Raw genomic sequence first — 18880 nt, 5'->3', positions numbered from 1 at the left:
AGAGACATACTGCTAACCACTGATCTATAATATAGTAGCGGCTTCACTGTCTTTTGGCAGTTTAGAATGTGATGAGTGATCCAGTCATATATAGATCAGGGCTGCTAACGCGTTTTCATTTCTTCTTCGCTGCTCTAAACAGGGGTTGCTTGTGGCAACACAGCACAACTTCCTGTGTTTTCAATGCATTTTGAGCAGCGAAGAAGAACCGTGCAGCAGTTAGGCAAAGCTTGCGGTCATAACTAGGTATTTTTTAAGAAAATGGTATCGGATCGGTATATGGGTTCATGTACTCGCCGATGCCGATGCCAGAATTTGTTGTGGTATCGGAGATATTTCCGATACTAGTATCGGAATCGGAACAACTCTAGTTTATATATAGATTGCTAATGTTAACACACATACATCTTGATGTATCTCATTGAATCAGCTTCTGAATCTTTCAGTCTCTTCGACCAATCAATATCTCACACTTTCTGCTCAACGCTCCAGATGTGTTTTGAAAATACAAAAACACTGCTAATGAAACCAAGTTTTTTCTCATTCTCATTCCATCTCTTTTTTGCCAGATAAAGACAAATAACAGCTGCTCGGGTTGTGAAGACTTCACTATTTCGCCTGTCAGCAGAAACACATGCTGTTGCAGAATGAGAAATGTGCAGTCAAAGAGTGAGATCGAGAACAAAGAAGATGAATTCAAAAGCAACCGTCTGTTTTGGGCCTTGAAACTGGAGGAACGTGGTCATTACTGACATTCAAACAGGGAAATGCTAGGAACTCTGCCGAAATATGTTGAGAGGGAAAATGTTAGCAGGCTTTCGCACCCTCCCCCAAAAACCAGCATCAGCACTTCAAAAAGAATTCAACAGTGACCTACATACATAGGCGTCAAGATACTATTAAAAACAATTCATCTACAAAACTCACCTGACCTAATCTATTTTGCACTATATGGTTTCTCTGCCATCTATAAATTACAATAACTTATGCCATATGAATAAAGAAAACGTCTGCGCTCAAATCTTCATTAAAACAATCTGTACAAACACTTCTGGTCTTTCTATTGTTAAAAACACATCAGGCACCGCTCATAAAGAGAGGGAAAGCATTTTCTTTTCTTTTTTTTTACCAATGCCAATTAGAGCAGTCAATCATTTTGTTTTCCCACAGCTTCAGAAAGCTCTTATGAATGGTCACTTCCCATGTTTGAGGGACTGTAGTTACATTATCTAATCCTTCCAACCAGCTGTGGTGAAAAACAGCTGTACATTTCCCGCCAATTCTTCCATCTCCTTCAGTTCTTTCAGGTAAGAGAAGCTCTTACCTGAGCCATTCAATGTATTCCTTTATAAAAATCTGAATGGAGAACCCGAGGTATTGAGATTTGCAAACAAGAGTCAGAATGTTGATTTTTTGTTTGTCTGAAGCCCATGTATTCACTGGATTTGAATAGCTTAAGATAGCAGCACCAACTCCAGTGCACTGGGTAAGAACATGATTTAAATGGAAAAACTGTATTTTTCGCATAAAGCTGATGTTAATCAATGATAATCCAGTTAGAACTGTACAGAGCTTTGATGTGTCTCTCTATAACTTCTCCAGTTTCAGATTTCTTCCTCATGTCTGGTTGCCTCAGTACAGAAATGGATCACCAAGCAATTACTGCTTCCTCTTCTGCCACTAATTCATGACAGATTATTTAGCCAAATCAGCGATGTTTCACTAGGCATAGCTGCTTTTGAAATCTAGGCCATTTTTCAGCGTGCGCCCTTGCCATTCCTGAGAGAAGAAATCATGCTTATTATTGCTTCTTTCCAGATCCTGACATATCAAGATTATTGAGCAAACTGATCTACAGGTATTTTTTTTCCAGACATGGCAGAGTAATAGGGATTTGCTTGTGGGGGAGGCTGGGGGTTCAAATTGGCAGGAGAAAGTGATATGACACAGCATCCAGAGAGAGGAGCTGCAGGAGGAACATTAATGTGAAATTAATATCATGTTTATAGATTTACATTTATTTTATAAACTAAAACACAGTCTCTCTTTACACAAGAGCAGTTCGGTGTTTTGGGAATAAGATTTCTCTGGGGTGACAATGCAAATTATTATTCAATTTTGCAGTTTTGTAAAAGACAGAAAACTGATAAGGCTACTAAAAAGGACAACTGACAATAGTTTTTATTTTTATTATATTTTTTTATAAAGACAGCAGCTCAGATTGAAAATGAATGATGCATAAAATATTGATTTAGTGACTATTTTAATTATACTAGATTTTTTAAATTTATTTTAAAGATATTGCAGCTCTCTAAACAGTGAGCTGAGCATAACCATACAACGTTATATTCAGCAACTGACTTAAGATTTCATATCAAGATTTCCATTACTTTAGAGAGGGAAAAAACTATTTAAAAATTTCCATTTCCTATATATATATATATATATATATATATATATATATATATATATATATATATATATGTATATGTATATGTATATGTATATGTATATGTATATATATATATATATATATATATATATAGATATATATATATATATATCTATACATAGATATATATCTATATATATCTATATATATATATATATATATATATACATAGATATATATATATCTCGAATGACCGAATGCAATATTTTATGCGCGGAACATAGGTACATTTTCGTGTTTCCAAACGGTGGTGGAAGTCTCCGTGTTCAGCACAAATCCTGCCCTGCAGCTGATTCTAAGGCCGATGACACTGGCTGCATGGCGTGAGCGTGCCGTTTCTGCTGCGTGTTAGTTGCGTGACGGCTGCTTTGTGTTTTCTGTGTCTTTACACAAAATCATGCCTGACGCGGTGCTGGCGCGCTGCTGCTACTGTAGGTGACATAGAGGGAGGCCGCCAGTGGGGGCGCCAACAGACCAGGATCTTGTCTTCACGGCAACAATATCTATACTTAATGTTGAGCATAAATATTGAAGGCAAAATAGACTATGTTTGACAGGTGCAATATGCCAGTGTGTCACCGGCCTAAGGTTTTCAAAAGGCATCACGTGAGTGTGAACATCACTACAACTAAGAAAAAAAACTATTGTAATTCAAACGCAGCTCCCTTCTGGATTTAAACAGACATTTGCTCTTAATTCCGATCGGTCCAAAGCAATAACGAAATCTGAGCAGGTCTACGTGGCTTTACACTTTGGAAAAGTTATATATATATTTTAAATATGAGCAAGCCTACAAGCTGGTATTGGTAATGCTGCACTGTAATCATAGTTATTTATTTATATTTTTCATTATATTTTATTATATGATATTGGTTTGAGACAAAGTATTTTATTTAGTGGAGAACTTTGCAGCAGTATTTTATTTCTTATTCTTTTTTTAATTTTATATATTTTATTAAAAAGTATTTAAAAAAATACTTACTTTACCGAAAATGAACCGAACCGTGACTTTAAAACCGAGGTACGTACCGAATTGTGATTTTTGTGTACCGTTACACCCCTAATATATATACACTCACACACACACACATACATACATACATACACACACACACATACATATGTATGGTGTGTGTGTGTATATATATATACATTATATACACACACACAGACACACACACACACACACACACACACACACACACACACAATGCTGATCTAAACAAACTAACAGCTGGTATGCCTGTCTTAGCTGGTTAAAGATGGTCTCCCAACCTCATTACCTAAAAAACTGACCAAAAGCCTTCTAAAACAAGCCAAAAAGAGTAAGACCAGGCTGAGACACTATCTAAAACAATCAGAACTAAGCTACTTTTATCTGTTTTAGCTTTTTCTATGCAAAACTTGCATTTAGACAGCAGACACCATAAACCAGGTTCTGGTTCTGTTTAGCAATATTTATGTCACAATGACCTACTTGAATGAAAACTGTCATAGACGAGAAACTCGCTGGCTCTTATTAATGGAGATGTTCCCCACACTCAGCAGCAGCAGGCAAGGGCTGTTCAGTCGCTCTATTCAAAGTGCCAGTGACCGGGCAGATACACAAAAGAGCAGGCACACATATAGGCGTGAATAAAATGATAGGAAGCTTCACTAATGAAGTGAATCATTCAATCAGTCTTTCAGTTAATAACAGCTTCGTTTTACTTCATCAGACAGATGTTTCTATGGGAACGGAATCCCTCTACAGAGACAAAAACACGCGTTGAGTCCACACATCTGTGCGAGTGAAGAAATATGCGCGGTGTATTGTGACAGTTACTTCATGAAATGCTACATTTCTGCTCCAAAAATAGTTTTTGGGAAAACGTCACCCAAGCCTCTAAACTAATACTTTACACTGTTACCACAGAGTTATATGAATAAAACGGAGGAGGTTACAGCTTTAACCGAACTGTCACAAAGCATCACACACCTTTACTTCGTTCACGCTCAGTCGTGCCAAGCCACAACAGTTTTTCGGTCAGATAAAACTCAAAACGGCTTTAAACGGGTTGCCAAGTCCCTGCCCTACTGTAAAACATCCACGTCAACTAACCTGACATGTTTAAAACACAATTAATTAATTGAAGACAGCACCACACCAGCTCATATAGAGACACGCATGCAGGGCAAAAGAAAACGCCCTGCCTTGTCTATACGTTAACATTATAACCTACACAAGCAGACTGAGGGGAAACAAAACAGCACAAACGTCACATAAAAAACGCATTAACTCCGTTTTAAATAGTAAAAACCTGGTTGAAATGTTAGTATCTATTGACAATATCGCTTCTCACACGTGATTGACTGACTGACCGTTCGCACATCTATCGTTCCGTTCGGACACATTGCCAAATGTGGATAAGTGCTAGCATTGTGTCTCACAAAGTCATACAACTTAAATAACGGTTTTCTCGGCTTATACGACTGCGTTTGCACCACTTGTGCATTTTTATTATTATAGATAATAACCTATCCAACAAAACGCAATGGTAGCCGTGGAAGAATGCGACATATTTCACTTACCTTTAACTTGCGTTTCATATTCGGCAATAATCTCCTTGTCCTTTCGGAATTTAGCCGGAGACGTCATATTGCTCTAAACGAAATAAGTCCCGTCACAGCAAGAAACACCGCAGAACAAAAGCCTCTTCGCCCGCACTTCGTCTACAGATATCCAGTGAATATGTAGGAATGGAAAGCGGTGGATGGGTATTGTCTCCTGCCGATGATCAATTACGCTGCATTATTAGTTGAAGCTGCCGTTGGCTCCTATGTTGAATATGTCCGTGACAACACGCGAGGAAATGAAGCCAAAAAGAAGAGTTTCATCCCACCGTTCACTCACACTGGATCCGCGCGATCAGTCGCAGCGCCTTAAAAGTTTCAGCCTTCTTCCTCCGGCGGGCAGACGAGTGAGTGAGGCTACAGAGGCTTCTCACTGCTGGATGAAGGCAAGGGTAAGACTTCCCAGCATCAAACTGCACACACACACAGGGCAGAGAAAAGTTCACTGGATCAGATTTCTAAAGACTAGTTCCTTCCAGTAAACTTCCTCAAAATATTTTCGTTTTGTTTCATTTGTTTAAACAGACGTTCAACCTCATCAAAGCTCCTCTTTAACAGTGTTTAGTCTGAACAATGAAAAGTGACGCATATTAAATAGCAAAATCTGAAGCGGAAATCTGACATTATTCTGACATTACATCATTTTAGTAGGCTGCTCACTGAAAAACTAATTTTCTGTTATTTCTTAGTCATATTTCATAACAGTAAAATATATTTCACATAACATTATGACATCGTGCTTTTAACCCAGGACGCCTATCATAGGTGTGGAGAATATTCTGACATGCTGCCATTTATTTTATTTTTTTATTTTTTCAAAATCGTTAAAGAAACATTCCAGTATAGGCTACTGCACACATGAGAGGATTGGCTAACGAGCACTTTAACGTTGTCATATCATGTAAAACACATTTTTGAACTGCCAATACTGCACACTGCAGGGTAGTTGGGGACTTTAAATCACTAACATACTCCTAAAATGAATGAGGCTATGAAGAGGGAGTTTGTCGAGTAACGTGATGTGAAAAGCAGAGAGGCCCCTGGTGACTCTGAATAGTTCAGGCAGGGTTTTCCTTAAGGAGATTCCTGCATTTCATCCGGAGGATCGCAGCGGTTTCTCTAATGCGCCCGTATCATATACTGTTGAACTGAATCGATCAGACGCTTACCTTAAAAGGCGATTTCCATGTCTAAAATCGAGTTTCATTTAGCAGATTTCTCCCTCAAGACTTGCTGTTACGAACTGTTCTGAATTCTCCCAAACTCAAACCCCGCCTCTTTTTCGTGGAAGAGAAAGAACAACCCCTCTCTATTGTCATTGGTTACAGCACACGGACACGACATGAATCTATCAACTTGCCAAAAGATACATTTCTGAGGCATTAATCATGTTTTATTTAATATGTCAATTGCATGCGCACATTTTAAAGGCTTGAGTGAATTAAATCACATTACATATTTACAAACTGCCGTTGTCATATTTTTATTGTTTGCTTTTCCCCTTTAAATCTGTGTCGTCGTTGTGTCCATAATAATTCGATTAATAATAATCAGTAATTGTTTTTGTCTATGTGCTTTTTTTGATGTCTGATTCGTGAATGAATCATTTCGAGTCGGATCTTTTAAATGAATCAGATGAACCGGTTCACAACCCCGGTCTTACAAATCGAATTTAACCATTCATTCAAACTTGCTAATGCGAACTAAGTGAAAATTATGTTTTGCTTAAAAGGGTGTAAGAATTTATGCGACCCTCGTATGTGAGAAAAAAATACTTTCAATACTTGTAAATCCGATGGTGTATCCTCGTTCCGGAGTCCTTTGGAAACTTATTTACACCTTGCACCTCGCCTTTTTGCAGCGCATTTAATTAATATCATCTTCAGTGTTGTTTGATTTTTCAGGTTATGTGCTAGCTTACTAGCTACATGACTTTTATGTAGAGGACAGACTATCCCAAAAACAAGTAAGCAGCAATTTGAAACACCCAACATCAGACTGAACATAATATTTTGTGGAGATGGTTTTAACAACAACAACAAACAAAAAAAACGTGAAAAATCTTTTGAGCCAAGAGATCTATATAATGCATTACAATAAAGGCAATTCTAATAATATATAGAATAATATTAAACCAAAATAAACGTAATAAACAGCAATAGGGTACCCAAATAAGATAATAGAATACTGAACACTTTTTGAACCAATTCTTTGAAACGACACGTTCGAAAGAGCCAACTTGCAGAAACGATTCGGACTTCCCCTCCCTAGTGGTTTCAAGTAGTGGTTTGCGGAAAGGCACTGCAACCAATCAGCTAAGGAATTTGAGCTGACCAATCATGTGTGAGATATGGTCATTTGGAACCAATCAGCGTTAGAGATCGGGCTGTTTGAAAATCTTTCAGGAAGTGTATATCCGCTACGACGCGGACGTAAACAAACCCATTAGCTTAGCAATATAAACCCCGTTGTGACTACAAAGAGATTGTACAGTAGTACAATGTGTTTCTTTACCATCTAGATCTAGAACGATCTGATATCCGTTAACAGGTAAGAATGGTTTTATGGCATGCTTAGTAGATCCTATTTTAGTTAGCTAGCTAACTTAGCTGTGTAATGAGAAAGCTTTCCTTAACATCTTCTAACATGAATGTAAAATGACCTTTAATTACTGTGATTTACATCCATTATGTTAATTTGAAGGGCCATATTTTGTCATATTTTTGTGATCAATAGACTCTATCTTGGAGGTAACGTTACTGCTAACGTAATACAGGTGCAAACAGGCTACGGCTAGCTAGCTACACAGGTGCAGGTCGTCTTTTAAACATCTGCTGTAGCCTTCACTGCAAGTGCTGACTCTTTGTTATCTTGTTAATTTTAACAGGACCTGGCGTTTTGTTAGGAGCTTTACTTGAGAAGATCTCAACTCAACAATGTCTACTTCAAATTTTAAGAATAAGTGTGTAACACAAGTCAACTGTATATACTGTGACAGTCTTCTGTGCATGAGAGGAATGAAAGCAGTACTTTTGGCTGATACAGAAATAGAGTTGTTCTCAACTGACATACCACCAAATAGGTGAGGTTTCCATGATCAGATTTCACATATATAAACGTGGTCATCATAATCTTTGTTGGATCTCTAATAGTCTGTGTTGTTTTCCCCATTTAGGACAGTTGATTTTGTGGCAAGCTACTATTCGACTGAAAGCTGCAAATGCAAGTTAAGAGACATTGCTTGTTTGAAATGGTAAAGTTTTAATAACTATTAGGTCTAACTCAATTGTTTAGGATAAACAGTGAATGGAATTATTACATTTAGTAATAACAAATATGGTAATATAGAGTACTGTTAAAAATTTTAGGATCAGGAATTTAAGGACATTTATAATTTTGTTCCACAAGGATGCAAAAAAATGATCAAAAGTGACAAAGGCATGAATAATGTTACACAAAAGATTTCTATTCCAAATAAAATGTGTTAGTTTAACTTTCTATTCATAAGAAAATAATGAACAAAATCTATCTCTGATGCCGTAAAATTAGGCAGCACAGCTGTTTTCAACATTAATAATAATAAGAAGGAAAGTATACTGACCAATAAATATTAGAATAATTTTCAAAATATTAGAACAATTTCTGAAGGATCATTTGACACTGAAGACTAGAGTTGATGGCTGCTGAAAATTCTACTTTTGCCATCACAAGAACAAATTACATTTTAAGATTCATTACAATAAATAACAACAGTTATATAGAAGTTCACATTTTTACAGTTTTTCCTTTTATTACAAAACTTAAACTTTTGAATGGTAGTGTATTATCTTTTTTCATTATTTTCACTGCAGCATATTTAGACTTGTATATTGGCATCAAACTTGTTTAGGTAATGTTCATTGTTAAGATTGAGCCATTTGCTGTTCTGTTTCATTGTGCCTCACAAAGCATTTGAATCAGGTGTTTGTCTGTCTGGCTCTTTCTGCATATTTAGTGGGAATGTTGTGGGATATCACGTGGTGGCCCCATGCAAGCCCTGCTTGCTGTCCTGCAACAATGGTCATTTCTGGATGTTCAACAGTGAGGCTGTGTCCACCATCAATAGACTGGATGCAACAGGTTTGGGACGTCTAATGCAAAAACAATGTCTATACCCTCCGCTTATGGTCAGTCAGCTTTTGCATACCATAGTTTCATATATCATCTGCTCATAGCCATAAAAAAATTATAATAAAGTATAATGTACATTTGTAGAATAATAAAAAAAAAAAAGATAACTTAAAAACACTTCTCTTCTCTTTTTTTTTTTTTTTTTTTTTTTTTTTTGAGGGGTGTGCCATGCATTTTAAAAGGTAAAATTCTAGATTGACAAACTAATGCATTTCGGTATTTAAGCCTTCCACAGAGTGGGCCAGCCTGTCACTCTTTGAGGAAGTCTTAATTGCCAAAATGCTTTAGAGTGCCAGTGTAGACCTTAAACGTTTTTTCTTTTTCTTTTAGAAGATGTGCCTTACATTATAATTTTATCATTACTGTTTGAAACCCAGCCAAAAAGCCCATTATATTTTTCACAACAAAAGATGCTGCCAAATGATAATTTAACGGACCTTTCAGTTTTTTTTTGGTATAAATTAGGAGTGAGTTCTTGTGTGTTTAAAATGAAATGAATCTTAACTACACATACACTACTGTTTAAAAGTTTGGGGTCAGTGATAGTTTTTTTTTTTTTTTTTTTTCAGCAAGGATTCAATAAATTGATCAAAAATTGCAGGAAACAAAATAATTGTTTAAAATAAACGCTGTACTTTGCTGTAAAAAAAAAAAAAAAACTTTCATTATTTCAGACATAAGTCTTAAATAAATGTTTCAAAAATAAATAATACAAGTCTGTCTCTTTCGTAGGGCAGAACTTGCTGCTGTGGGGAGATCTTCCAGAACTGGAGGGCAGTGATGACGAGAGTCTGGACAGTCTCTCAGAAGAAGAGTACCTCAGATAGAAACACACACATCCAAAGGAAGTAGACTCTGACGGTAGCCAACTAGTGTACTTTCACTCACACAAGTCTCTGTTTAAAGCACATTGTCTTGTCTTTAGCTGACTGGGAATAGACAAAAGGAAAAAAAGGACTTTATCAACCCGGCTTGATTTACAGGCATTTTCTTTCTGCATCTCCTCAGATTAGTTGCAGTATGTCAGTGTGCCACTACCAAAGAGATGTTTCTGTTTTCTTTGCTTTACGGTTGCAGTAGCACAAAACATGAGGATTGGATTTAAAGATTTAGGATGCTATCCTCATATGTCTTTAAACAATATTCATGAATGATCAGATTAAGATCAGACTGTTTAAGAAGATTAACAGTAGTGTTACTTTGAGGTGTTAATACAGGTTATTTGCTCCGGTACTATTGCAGTTTTGGGAGGCAGCCAGATAGATAGATAGATAGATAGATAGATAGATAGATCCAATCTTGCAAAATAAATTGCTGGTTCCACAAGTCTATGTGGATTTTATAGGAAGGAAATTAATGACTGACATTTACCATGTTTTAATGGTTTACCAGTATATATATAATGCCCATTTAATTTCATATGCCCTGAAGATTGATATCAATTGGTATATTTGTTCTAAACGAGGTTCATCCCTGCATAATGTTTTGTATTTAGACTTTGCTCTTTTTTTTTTTTTCTTTTCTTTTTTTTTAAACGGCTTTGACATTTGAAGTGGCACAAAATGACTTGGCAGCTTTGAGTAGAGTAGTTAGGTCTCATTTGGCATTTCAACAACTTTATTTTAACATTACGGTACTTTGCTTGGCACGCTCTTTTCAATGAATGCTGTTTCATGAGATCGTAGTTAAACATTTGTACTGTCTGTACTCCGGTTAATCCACCAGGCCAATCATGAAAAACAACAGAAAATAAATCTGCTCTTAATTACTATAAATTCAGCATGACACTGTGTGACAAACCGGACAAAGCAATTTTGGGCTTTCTCATTTTTTTTTTTTCTGATGGAGGTAACAGAATGATTTGCATCCTCTTCCATTTCTTTTGATTTACAAAGACATGATATAGTCATTCAGTAGCAGTTTTTCCACAATCCTGTTTACCATTTCACTGTGTAATGATATGATATGATTTTCACAGACCATTTTTAATTATGAAAAAAAAAATGAAGGCTATAATGCCCAACTGTAGATGTCTTAGAGCAAAATTTTTCACCATTTTGCAATTTCAGTAAAAATAGCAGCAACAAGAATAAACAACCACTATTGTGATAGCTTTCAGGTGTAGCAGTTTTAGGGGTTGGCTCTTTTATGCCTTGAAGCGATCTTTAGTATGCATCTATGACCAAAATGAAACCGCGAAAAATATGTTTTGCATTTTAACTTATTAACAGAGGATTTATTTGATTATCTATGTTTTGAATGTATTTATTAACAGACATGATACTGTATTTATACTGACGTGATTTCATTTGCGCCATGTGAGGATGAGAAAAAAAACATTTGTATACTTTTGATCTGCACTGACAATATGTTGTTGGTTTAAACTTTTAGTTATTTTGTATGCTGAATGTCTTGATATTAAATTTTTAATGTGGATATAGCTGTGTACGTTTCCTTTATTCCCCAAAGTCTCAGCATCATTACTGCAGTCTTCAGTGTCACATGATCCTTCAGAAATCATTCTAATATAACAACCCATTATTATGTTGAAAACAGTTGTCCTGTTTAATATTTATTTATTCATTTATTAATAGAACTATGACACAAAGCAGCAAGTATGAAAGAAATAATGACCCAGATTTAAATCCGTTTAAAATCCTGAACGACCCTGAACATCGCAGTTCACAGATATTCTCCATTAAATGAAGGCTAATTTATTTATGTCTGGAAGTTTGAATTAATAAATAAATCAAACATTTCAAGGTGGAATATTTTCTTAAAGCTTGTGGAACAGATTTGTAGAAATTCAACATTACATTTGCATTACAGCACCCATTCACTACAGAGGATCCACTGGTGAGCAAGTTATGTAATGCTACATTTTTCCAAAGGGGGTATATTTTCAGGAAACTTAAAGTTTTGGGTATACTATTCCTTTAATAAGTTTAACCATCATATAAATAATGCATTTGAAATGTCAAAATAATTGATTTGTCTTCCATCATATAAGGCCAAAATCTATGCCCATTATCTCAAATGAGCAAATATGGTTGCCCATAGGAAGATGTGGATATGCTTTAATAATTTTTTTGGAATTAAACATATGCTATTTTAGAAACCCAAAACGACATCCACAAATAAATTGTTTTCCAGTTGAGAATAAACTATTTATTTTCCTGGAAAATGCTGACTTACTTTGGCTGTGATGAATTGCAATAACTGTTCAGACAGCTTGAACAACTACTTTCAGTATTTCAGGCCTATCTATCAAAACAGCCTTTGTCATTATAAACATACCTCCGCACCTCAATAAATAAATCATTTATCAGAACGCTTGTCCCTTATCCAGCTGCTCTTTGAATGTGAGTACACCTCCTGACACACACAACTGAGAACATATAATGACACCATAAAAGGTTTAGTCCTGCCACTTTCAGCAACATGCTAAAGGTTAAAACCACATGTTGTCAAAGATGAGACTGGCTTGTGTGCTGTAGCACTCTGAAAATAAAACTGCACTCTTTAACAAAAAAGGTTTCAAAAGGGGGGTTTCGCTTCAAGAGCAGAGGTGTCAAACTCAATTCCTGGAGGCCCTGCAGAGTTTAGTTCCAACCCTACAACATGCAAATAGAGATTCAGCAGTCATCTCATTTAGCATGCAGTGTTGCCTCAACATGTAGGCTACAATCAGAATACCTACTAAATCATTTTATACTGGGCGTGTGAAATTATGGGGGTTGGTTTGGGCTTCACTTAACGGGTCTACTATTGTCACTCACTGACAAGGCCTGTCAATCTTCAAGAATGCCTTGAGTCGAGAGTCACCTTAAGAATAGGAGACCAGAAAAGGTCTGTCAATGGCTGTGAGAAATGGCTGATTTTGAATGGAGTGTTGGGGGGAGATCAGGAATGCCTGTGAAAGGTCAAAAATTAAATATGTTTTGTATAGAGCAGAGAACAGTGCGTAGTAGTGCTCACTGGCAGATAAAGGTGTGACTATTAAAGTGTTAAATGGGTTACTCGAAAGCAGTGTTGGGAAGGTAACTTTGGAAATGTAATAGGTCACAGATTACAAGTTACCTATTTAAAATGTAATAGCGTAACTATTTCAATTACTTTATTAATGTAACTGATTATATTTGATTAGGCTACTTTTCGAAATTTCTAATGAATGTTTTCAACTGTTAATCATTTGGAAACATTTAAACGCAGGCAGGGTTAACCTTACAGCACAGTGTGTTCTCAACACTGATTACTGTCCAGCTTTCAAGATTATAATCATTAAATCATTCAGTTTTAAAGCACAGCAACCACAAAATAAGACGTTAGCACCTCTTTTTTATTTTGAGACCGAATAATTAATAACAAGATAGTTAAATAGCTTTGATAAATTAAATTAAATATTTGCATAGCTTCGACAGGACACAATGGCACCTAACAATGCCTTGAAAAAAAAAAAACAGTTAATATAAAAAATAAAGCACAAACCCAAATAGGACAGTTACATTTATTTTGTAATTAAATTACGTCATTTAGTTAGGCCTACATGTAACTAGTTCAAAACAGTCATTTAAATACTCAAATGGATTTTTTTTAAAGCAGAATTAATTAAACCCTGTTAAAAATAATACAGTTTACAACTATACAATGACTTTGCACCTATATAGTGGCCATATCAACCTCAAAAGTTCAGCAATGTTAAGTATAGGAAAATTAAATATAGCCTCAAATGTATTCTGAAATACAATAACACCGGGAATTTTGTTTTCCATGTATGCCTTGTGTTTCAAGAAAGTAAAAAAAAAAAAAGTGTTACACATCTGTACCTTAGGTATGGATGGATTTTAAGAGGGCTATCACGGTTTGCATTTGCCTCTGAGCTGGACAATTTGGAAGAAGTAAAGCAGATACTTAATTTGAGCTTATATTTGGCGTAAACAACATGTTTTTTTTTTTTTTATTATTCAAGCAGAGCCTTTATTAAGCGCTCGGATCAGTTTGAACCAATTTAGGGAAGAAAAAAACAAACTTAAATAGGCTTATGTTTTTGTTATTGGCACTTCCAACACAAAACGTTATTGGTAGATTATTTACATGGAAAAAAAATGTCAAAAATTTAAAATGTGTGAGATATGGTATTTTTTCTGGTACCATACAGGTCAGTAGACATTTAAAACAACTAACATTTTTTTGTGTGTGTGTGCTGTTTATTGTACTAGTATTTGTATACACGTAAACACGTCTGGCGAGCACTTTTAGCAGGACCTATACATATATAGTATACATGGTAAATGGCTCCATCTGCTGGTTATTCATAACATCCAGTTTTGTCTTCAAGATTGCTTTGGTTTGTTAATGCTTTGTCCAACCGGAAGGATAGATGTATAATATTTGTGCATTAAAACCAGAGTTTATGATGTTAATATTGTGAACAGTATTTTTATATAACCGATTCTTCAGTGGAACACAAAATTATATTCTTTGCAAAATATTATGAAATGAGCCTCAGTGAACATTCACTTGCATATTTTTGTTGACAACCGTGAATGACGACTGAGTCTTTCCTTCTGTCTGACCTAGCTTTTAATGTTTCAAAAAGAAAATCATACAGGTTTGGAAGAGTAAACTCGACAGATTTAATTTTTTTTGGTGAATAACTTTATTTCATTTGGGGATAATCGTGGCAGTTGGGCACTGGACACAAGAAGGCGCCATAATACAAGGATTCAGAAAAAAAACGTATTTATCGGGCTTCTAATACATTTTTGTCGTTGTAGATCGGAATTCAGGAACGTTTGGTTTGCGGCACGTTCCAGATTCGCTTTGTAGACTTTATGATAATATGAGATCATTTTTTGTTTTGTTTTTTAGCAGTTTAAATGCCCCTACATAGTTTCCACTCTTTCTTACACTCCAAATATTGTAACGTTACAGGTAATCAGCAAAATGATAATATATCTGGTATTTGTAAATTTAATATGGACCGAACGATTATAAAATATATTTTAGCCTACAGCGCCTTTCTTGAAATACACAACGCAATTACAATAAGAAAAGGCTGAGTATCTTTGTACGAGCTGTTTGATTTTACTGCGTTTTTGAAGGCTGTAATTAATTTTTCTGAAGGGACATGACGTCTGTTCAGATGAATAGCTGTCCATCTTTTGCTTACAAATCCCCATTTAAATCAGTGAAATGCCACTCAGTCGTTGTGTATATAAGAACGATAATTTGAAGTTAAATCCGTAGATATTTAATTGTATTGTGTGTCGCATTGTCCTTTCCCCCGGAAATATAGTATCCTAATTTTAAACACGCGAATCGCTGTTTATATAGAAAAAATGTGTATTACGCTTTTAATAAGGTTTTTTTGTGTACCGTTGATCGTAGGCTACTAAAATGAATTTACTTTGTACTTTATAACCCAGAGCATTACAGTGACTCTAAATAGTTTTTAGTCACATATATATATTGGCCTATATAAATCTAAAGTAATATAGCAAAATACACAAACATTTTGTTGTAGCTTGTATTTTTTTGTAATAAATACATGACAGACAGATTATGCAATTCTAGTTTTATAAGTTGTACAAATGATTATATACTAAAAGTATTGTTTTATATATTTAGAAAAATAATTAATAGCTATTTTCCAACAGAAATTGCATTTGTTTCCCTTAAAAATATTGCTTTATTTTCAGTTCTAGTTCGTACCATTTTCCTTCGAGGACTGTGGTCTTTATTCCGAGCCACTGGAGTATTTGCAGGGACTCATTTTCACTGTGCCCCCTTCAGCATCTCCAATGTCTGTATTAACATGATAAAAATAATAATAATAAGACATACATATCAGACATATCAGTGTTATGATTCTTAGTATTGATCAGCTTGATCATTCAGATTTTCTTGTGAACCTCAATCATTATGTATTTAGTAAATTGAACTATTCTTCCTCATCAAATGCTATGGGAATATTAAAGAACCTGATCCAAATTTTTTTATCTTATTGATCCAAAATGACCAACACAGTGTTTGAACAGCAACGGTAGTAGATGCACTAGATGGAACCTAAATGTCACTGTATTTCTGAGGGTCTTCTGTTTTAACATTTTATTCTGCTTTCTAAGAATAATGTACTGCTAATCTCAGCAGATGCTGTCCTTTATCTAAACAAACCTTTAATACTGCTGCACCGTTTTGTAATTAAAGGGCTAATAGAGGTGGGGGTTTGGTTTCTTGTGAATGGGGTTGAGTCTGTCGGTCATGTCTGTGCATTTGAATACATGTATCATGAATATGCATCTCTTAACCTAGAGCATTAGAGCTGTGGTTGGTCAGTGGAACCATCTGATTAATGCAAGTTTTGACTTCAACTGCCGAGCTCTTCTTGAATACCACAAATATAATTTTTGTCTATATATCAGAATAGCTCCTTATATGTTCAATTAAGAGATAAAATGTGATTAAAACAACATCTGTTTCAGTTTTCATAAATTAGCAATGCTATTTTTTTTTGATTGTTTGTTTTCAAAGGCAGGACTTTTAATTCATTTACTTTTCAGCCTGATTAAAATGAACAGGACAAGATCTTACTCATAGCACAATTAAGTCTAATTTGAACGCAGCAGTATATAGTTAACCTTCAGAAAATTTCCACAGGGCTTTCATTAGCTGAAAAGTATTAAATCCATTTTCATAAATGTATTACTCCCTTCATAAGAGGGTAAAATAATCCTTGCTAATCACAATGTAATAAAACTTGTCATATTTTGTTGTACATTTGGAATTTCCATTTCTGATTCCCAATAGTCTGAGTCAGGCCAAATGTACTGAAATGTGCAGCGTTCACATCTGTTTTCAAGCCTTCGGAGTTAAAGGCCAAAAAAAAACAAAAAACAACATAAATATACATATTTTCAGTCAATGTCTACTCTGCATTCTCCAGTTTTAATTGAATATGTGGCTAGAGTTATATACTGAAACCTTAATTTAAAAGCAAATTAATGTAAGTTTCACAAGGACAACGGAGGTGGCAAAGTGATTTTTTTTGCTAATTTGCAAAGATACTTAATATTGAGACCTTCAATTTTAGATTAGCTCAAACAGTATAAAATGAGATATGCATAATATTTTTTTTTATTTTTTTAGGAAATTACCCATTAAGCTTTGAAATGCTTTGATGGCAATCGTACGTTTTCATTGCAATATGTCAGCATTGTTGCAGTCGATTCAATATATTTTAATTGCAGCAAAGGTCGTTTGTTGTTTTGGAGTGGGATTGCGAAAAATGTCAAGATTTTCCATCTCTGACAAATGCACCCTCGACAGTGATTGGCCATTTATGTGTTCCTCCTGTCTGTTGAATTGTTTTGAAGTTTGTGTGTTCCCCTTTAAGAAGGGGGCTCTTTGCAGCTGAAGAATTTGCTCTCCTGTCGCTGTGAATGGGGCCCGGGCAGGAGCTTAGCGAGGGGCCCAATGTTTTGTTCTGTTACACTTCAATAGGGCGTCAAGCAGGGTTTGGGCCTGACAGCCTGTGGATTAAAGGCTCTTACCAGAATCTGTTCGCCCCACCCCCTGACCCGCGCACTCCAACAATAGCCTGAAAGAAACACATTCTTAACTCTTCAAGTACTAAGTTGTAATTTGCAGGTGGCTATAGCCTACCAACTCCCTCTAGTCCGAGACGATAAGGGTTATGGAGGAAAAAAAGGAGGGGGAAAAGGGTGTTAGTAATAGCCCACCTCCATTTTTTACACCACTTTAGCATTCGTATACGTTTAAAAATATAAATGAATTTCTTGTCGATCTGAAAATCAAACTAGAACATCTTGAAGTGCATCATTGGACGATAGACTTGATTTCAGAAAGGTACATAGTGTTCTTCTAATCCCTGCTATCTTTCCAAATTGTAAAAGATACACTGGATGTCAACAGTTTGGGGTTAGCAAAGCAGCCGTTGTTAACAATAGCCAGATGCCTGTTCCGAGCAAACAGCGATGCTCCCAGGGGCTGTAGCGATGACAAACATTTGTTGTTGCCTTCTGTTTTGACAGCACTTCCGAACCCTGGGAGAAGCCAGGAAGAAACAGACTTTTGTTTGCAAAATATTTGACACTAGAGATCTAGATGGTAATAAAACCATGCAAAAAAATTAAAAAATTTATTATAGTTACTATTCTTATTCAACAAGTATTTTTAAGGTCCAAATGTGTTTAAACTAGATGGACCACTAGGTGGAGCTATTTGAAAGTTCCTCAGCAGGAACAGAAGTACACAGGTGATGGGTTTGTGAAGATTTTCTGGGTTCTTCTAAGTTAACTTTTTTATGTTTACATGTTGGTTCAACATGCAGTGTTTTAAGATAAAATCAGTTCTCAATCATTCATCATGTCAGCTAAAGTTCTAATAAACATGACTAAAAATGGCCTTAACAATTGCTCTTTCTGGTCACATCAATCAGAGTATTTTTTCCAGTGTGCTGAAATAACGTCGAGAAGCTCTCTCGTGGTCCAGCAGAGAGGAGTCAGCTGGGTCAAGCCTTGCTCATCTTTATAGTCCCAGTCGGGTGTGTAACACCAGACTACATCTGGCCAATGATTCAGAGTGTCAGAGTTCACATCGCGCACTCGTGCACACACACACACA

General features: G+C 35.6%; 2 protein-coding genes across 7 annotated transcripts in view; one reads left to right on the top strand and one right to left on the bottom strand.

Moving 5' to 3' along the window:
* Positions 1-6365, bottom strand: part of LOC127967832 (SLIT-ROBO Rho GTPase-activating protein 2) — a 101382-nt gene extending 95017 nt beyond the window's left edge. For 2 of the 6 annotated variants that reach the window (XM_052568555.1, XM_052568559.1), the window contains exons 1-2: positions 6235-6355; positions 5024-5478 (exon numbers count right to left, since the gene is read on the bottom strand). In XM_052568555.1, coding sequence (XP_052424515.1) covers positions 5024-5090 — 67 coding nt within the window. In that variant the 5' untranslated portion in view covers positions 5091-5478; positions 6235-6355. Of the gene's footprint in view, positions 1-5023; positions 5479-6234 lie in introns of all 6 variants that reach the window. The other 4 variants (XM_052568556.1, XM_052568560.1, XM_052568561.1 and 1 more) reach the window with 4 other exon arrangements.
* A 1016-nt stretch (positions 6366-7381) lies between these two features.
* LOC127967728 (protein FAM72A) lies at positions 7382-11671 on the top strand. The gene is made up of 5 exons (XM_052568368.1): positions 7382-7615; positions 7953-8147; positions 8241-8318; positions 9060-9184; positions 9968-11671. The coding sequence occupies exons 2-5, from the start codon at positions 8002-8004 to the stop codon at positions 10060-10062; spliced, it is 444 nt and encodes a 147-aa protein (XP_052424328.1). The 5' UTR covers positions 7382-7615; positions 7953-8001; the 3' UTR covers positions 10063-11671.
* The last annotated feature ends 7209 nt before the right edge of the window (positions 11672-18880 follow it).

Source organism: Carassius gibelio, chromosome B11, assembly GCF_023724105.1.
Source record: "Carassius gibelio isolate Cgi1373 ecotype wild population from Czech Republic chromosome B11, carGib1.2-hapl.c, whole genome shotgun sequence".
Classification (NCBI taxonomy): domain Eukaryota; kingdom Metazoa; phylum Chordata; class Actinopteri; order Cypriniformes; family Cyprinidae; genus Carassius; species Carassius gibelio.
Note: the sequence above shows the minus strand (reverse complement) of the source record. Positions and strands in the feature narration are given on the sequence as shown.

What these genes read in the sequence shown, in the direction of transcription:
- LOC127967728 (XM_052568368.1), top strand. Translation starts at nt 8,002, where the DNA reads ATGTCTACTTCAAATTTTAAGAATAAGTGTGTAACACAAGTCAACTGT. An exon ending in GACATTGCTTGTTTGAAATG is followed by an intron (nt 8,319 to 9,059) that starts GTAAAGTTTTAA and finishes CTGCATATTTAG; the next exon opens with TGGGAATGTTGTGGGATATC. An exon ending in CAATAGACTGGATGCAACAG is followed by an intron (nt 9,185 to 9,967) that starts GTTTGGGACGTC and finishes TCTCTTTCGTAG; the next exon opens with GGCAGAACTTGCTGCTGTGG.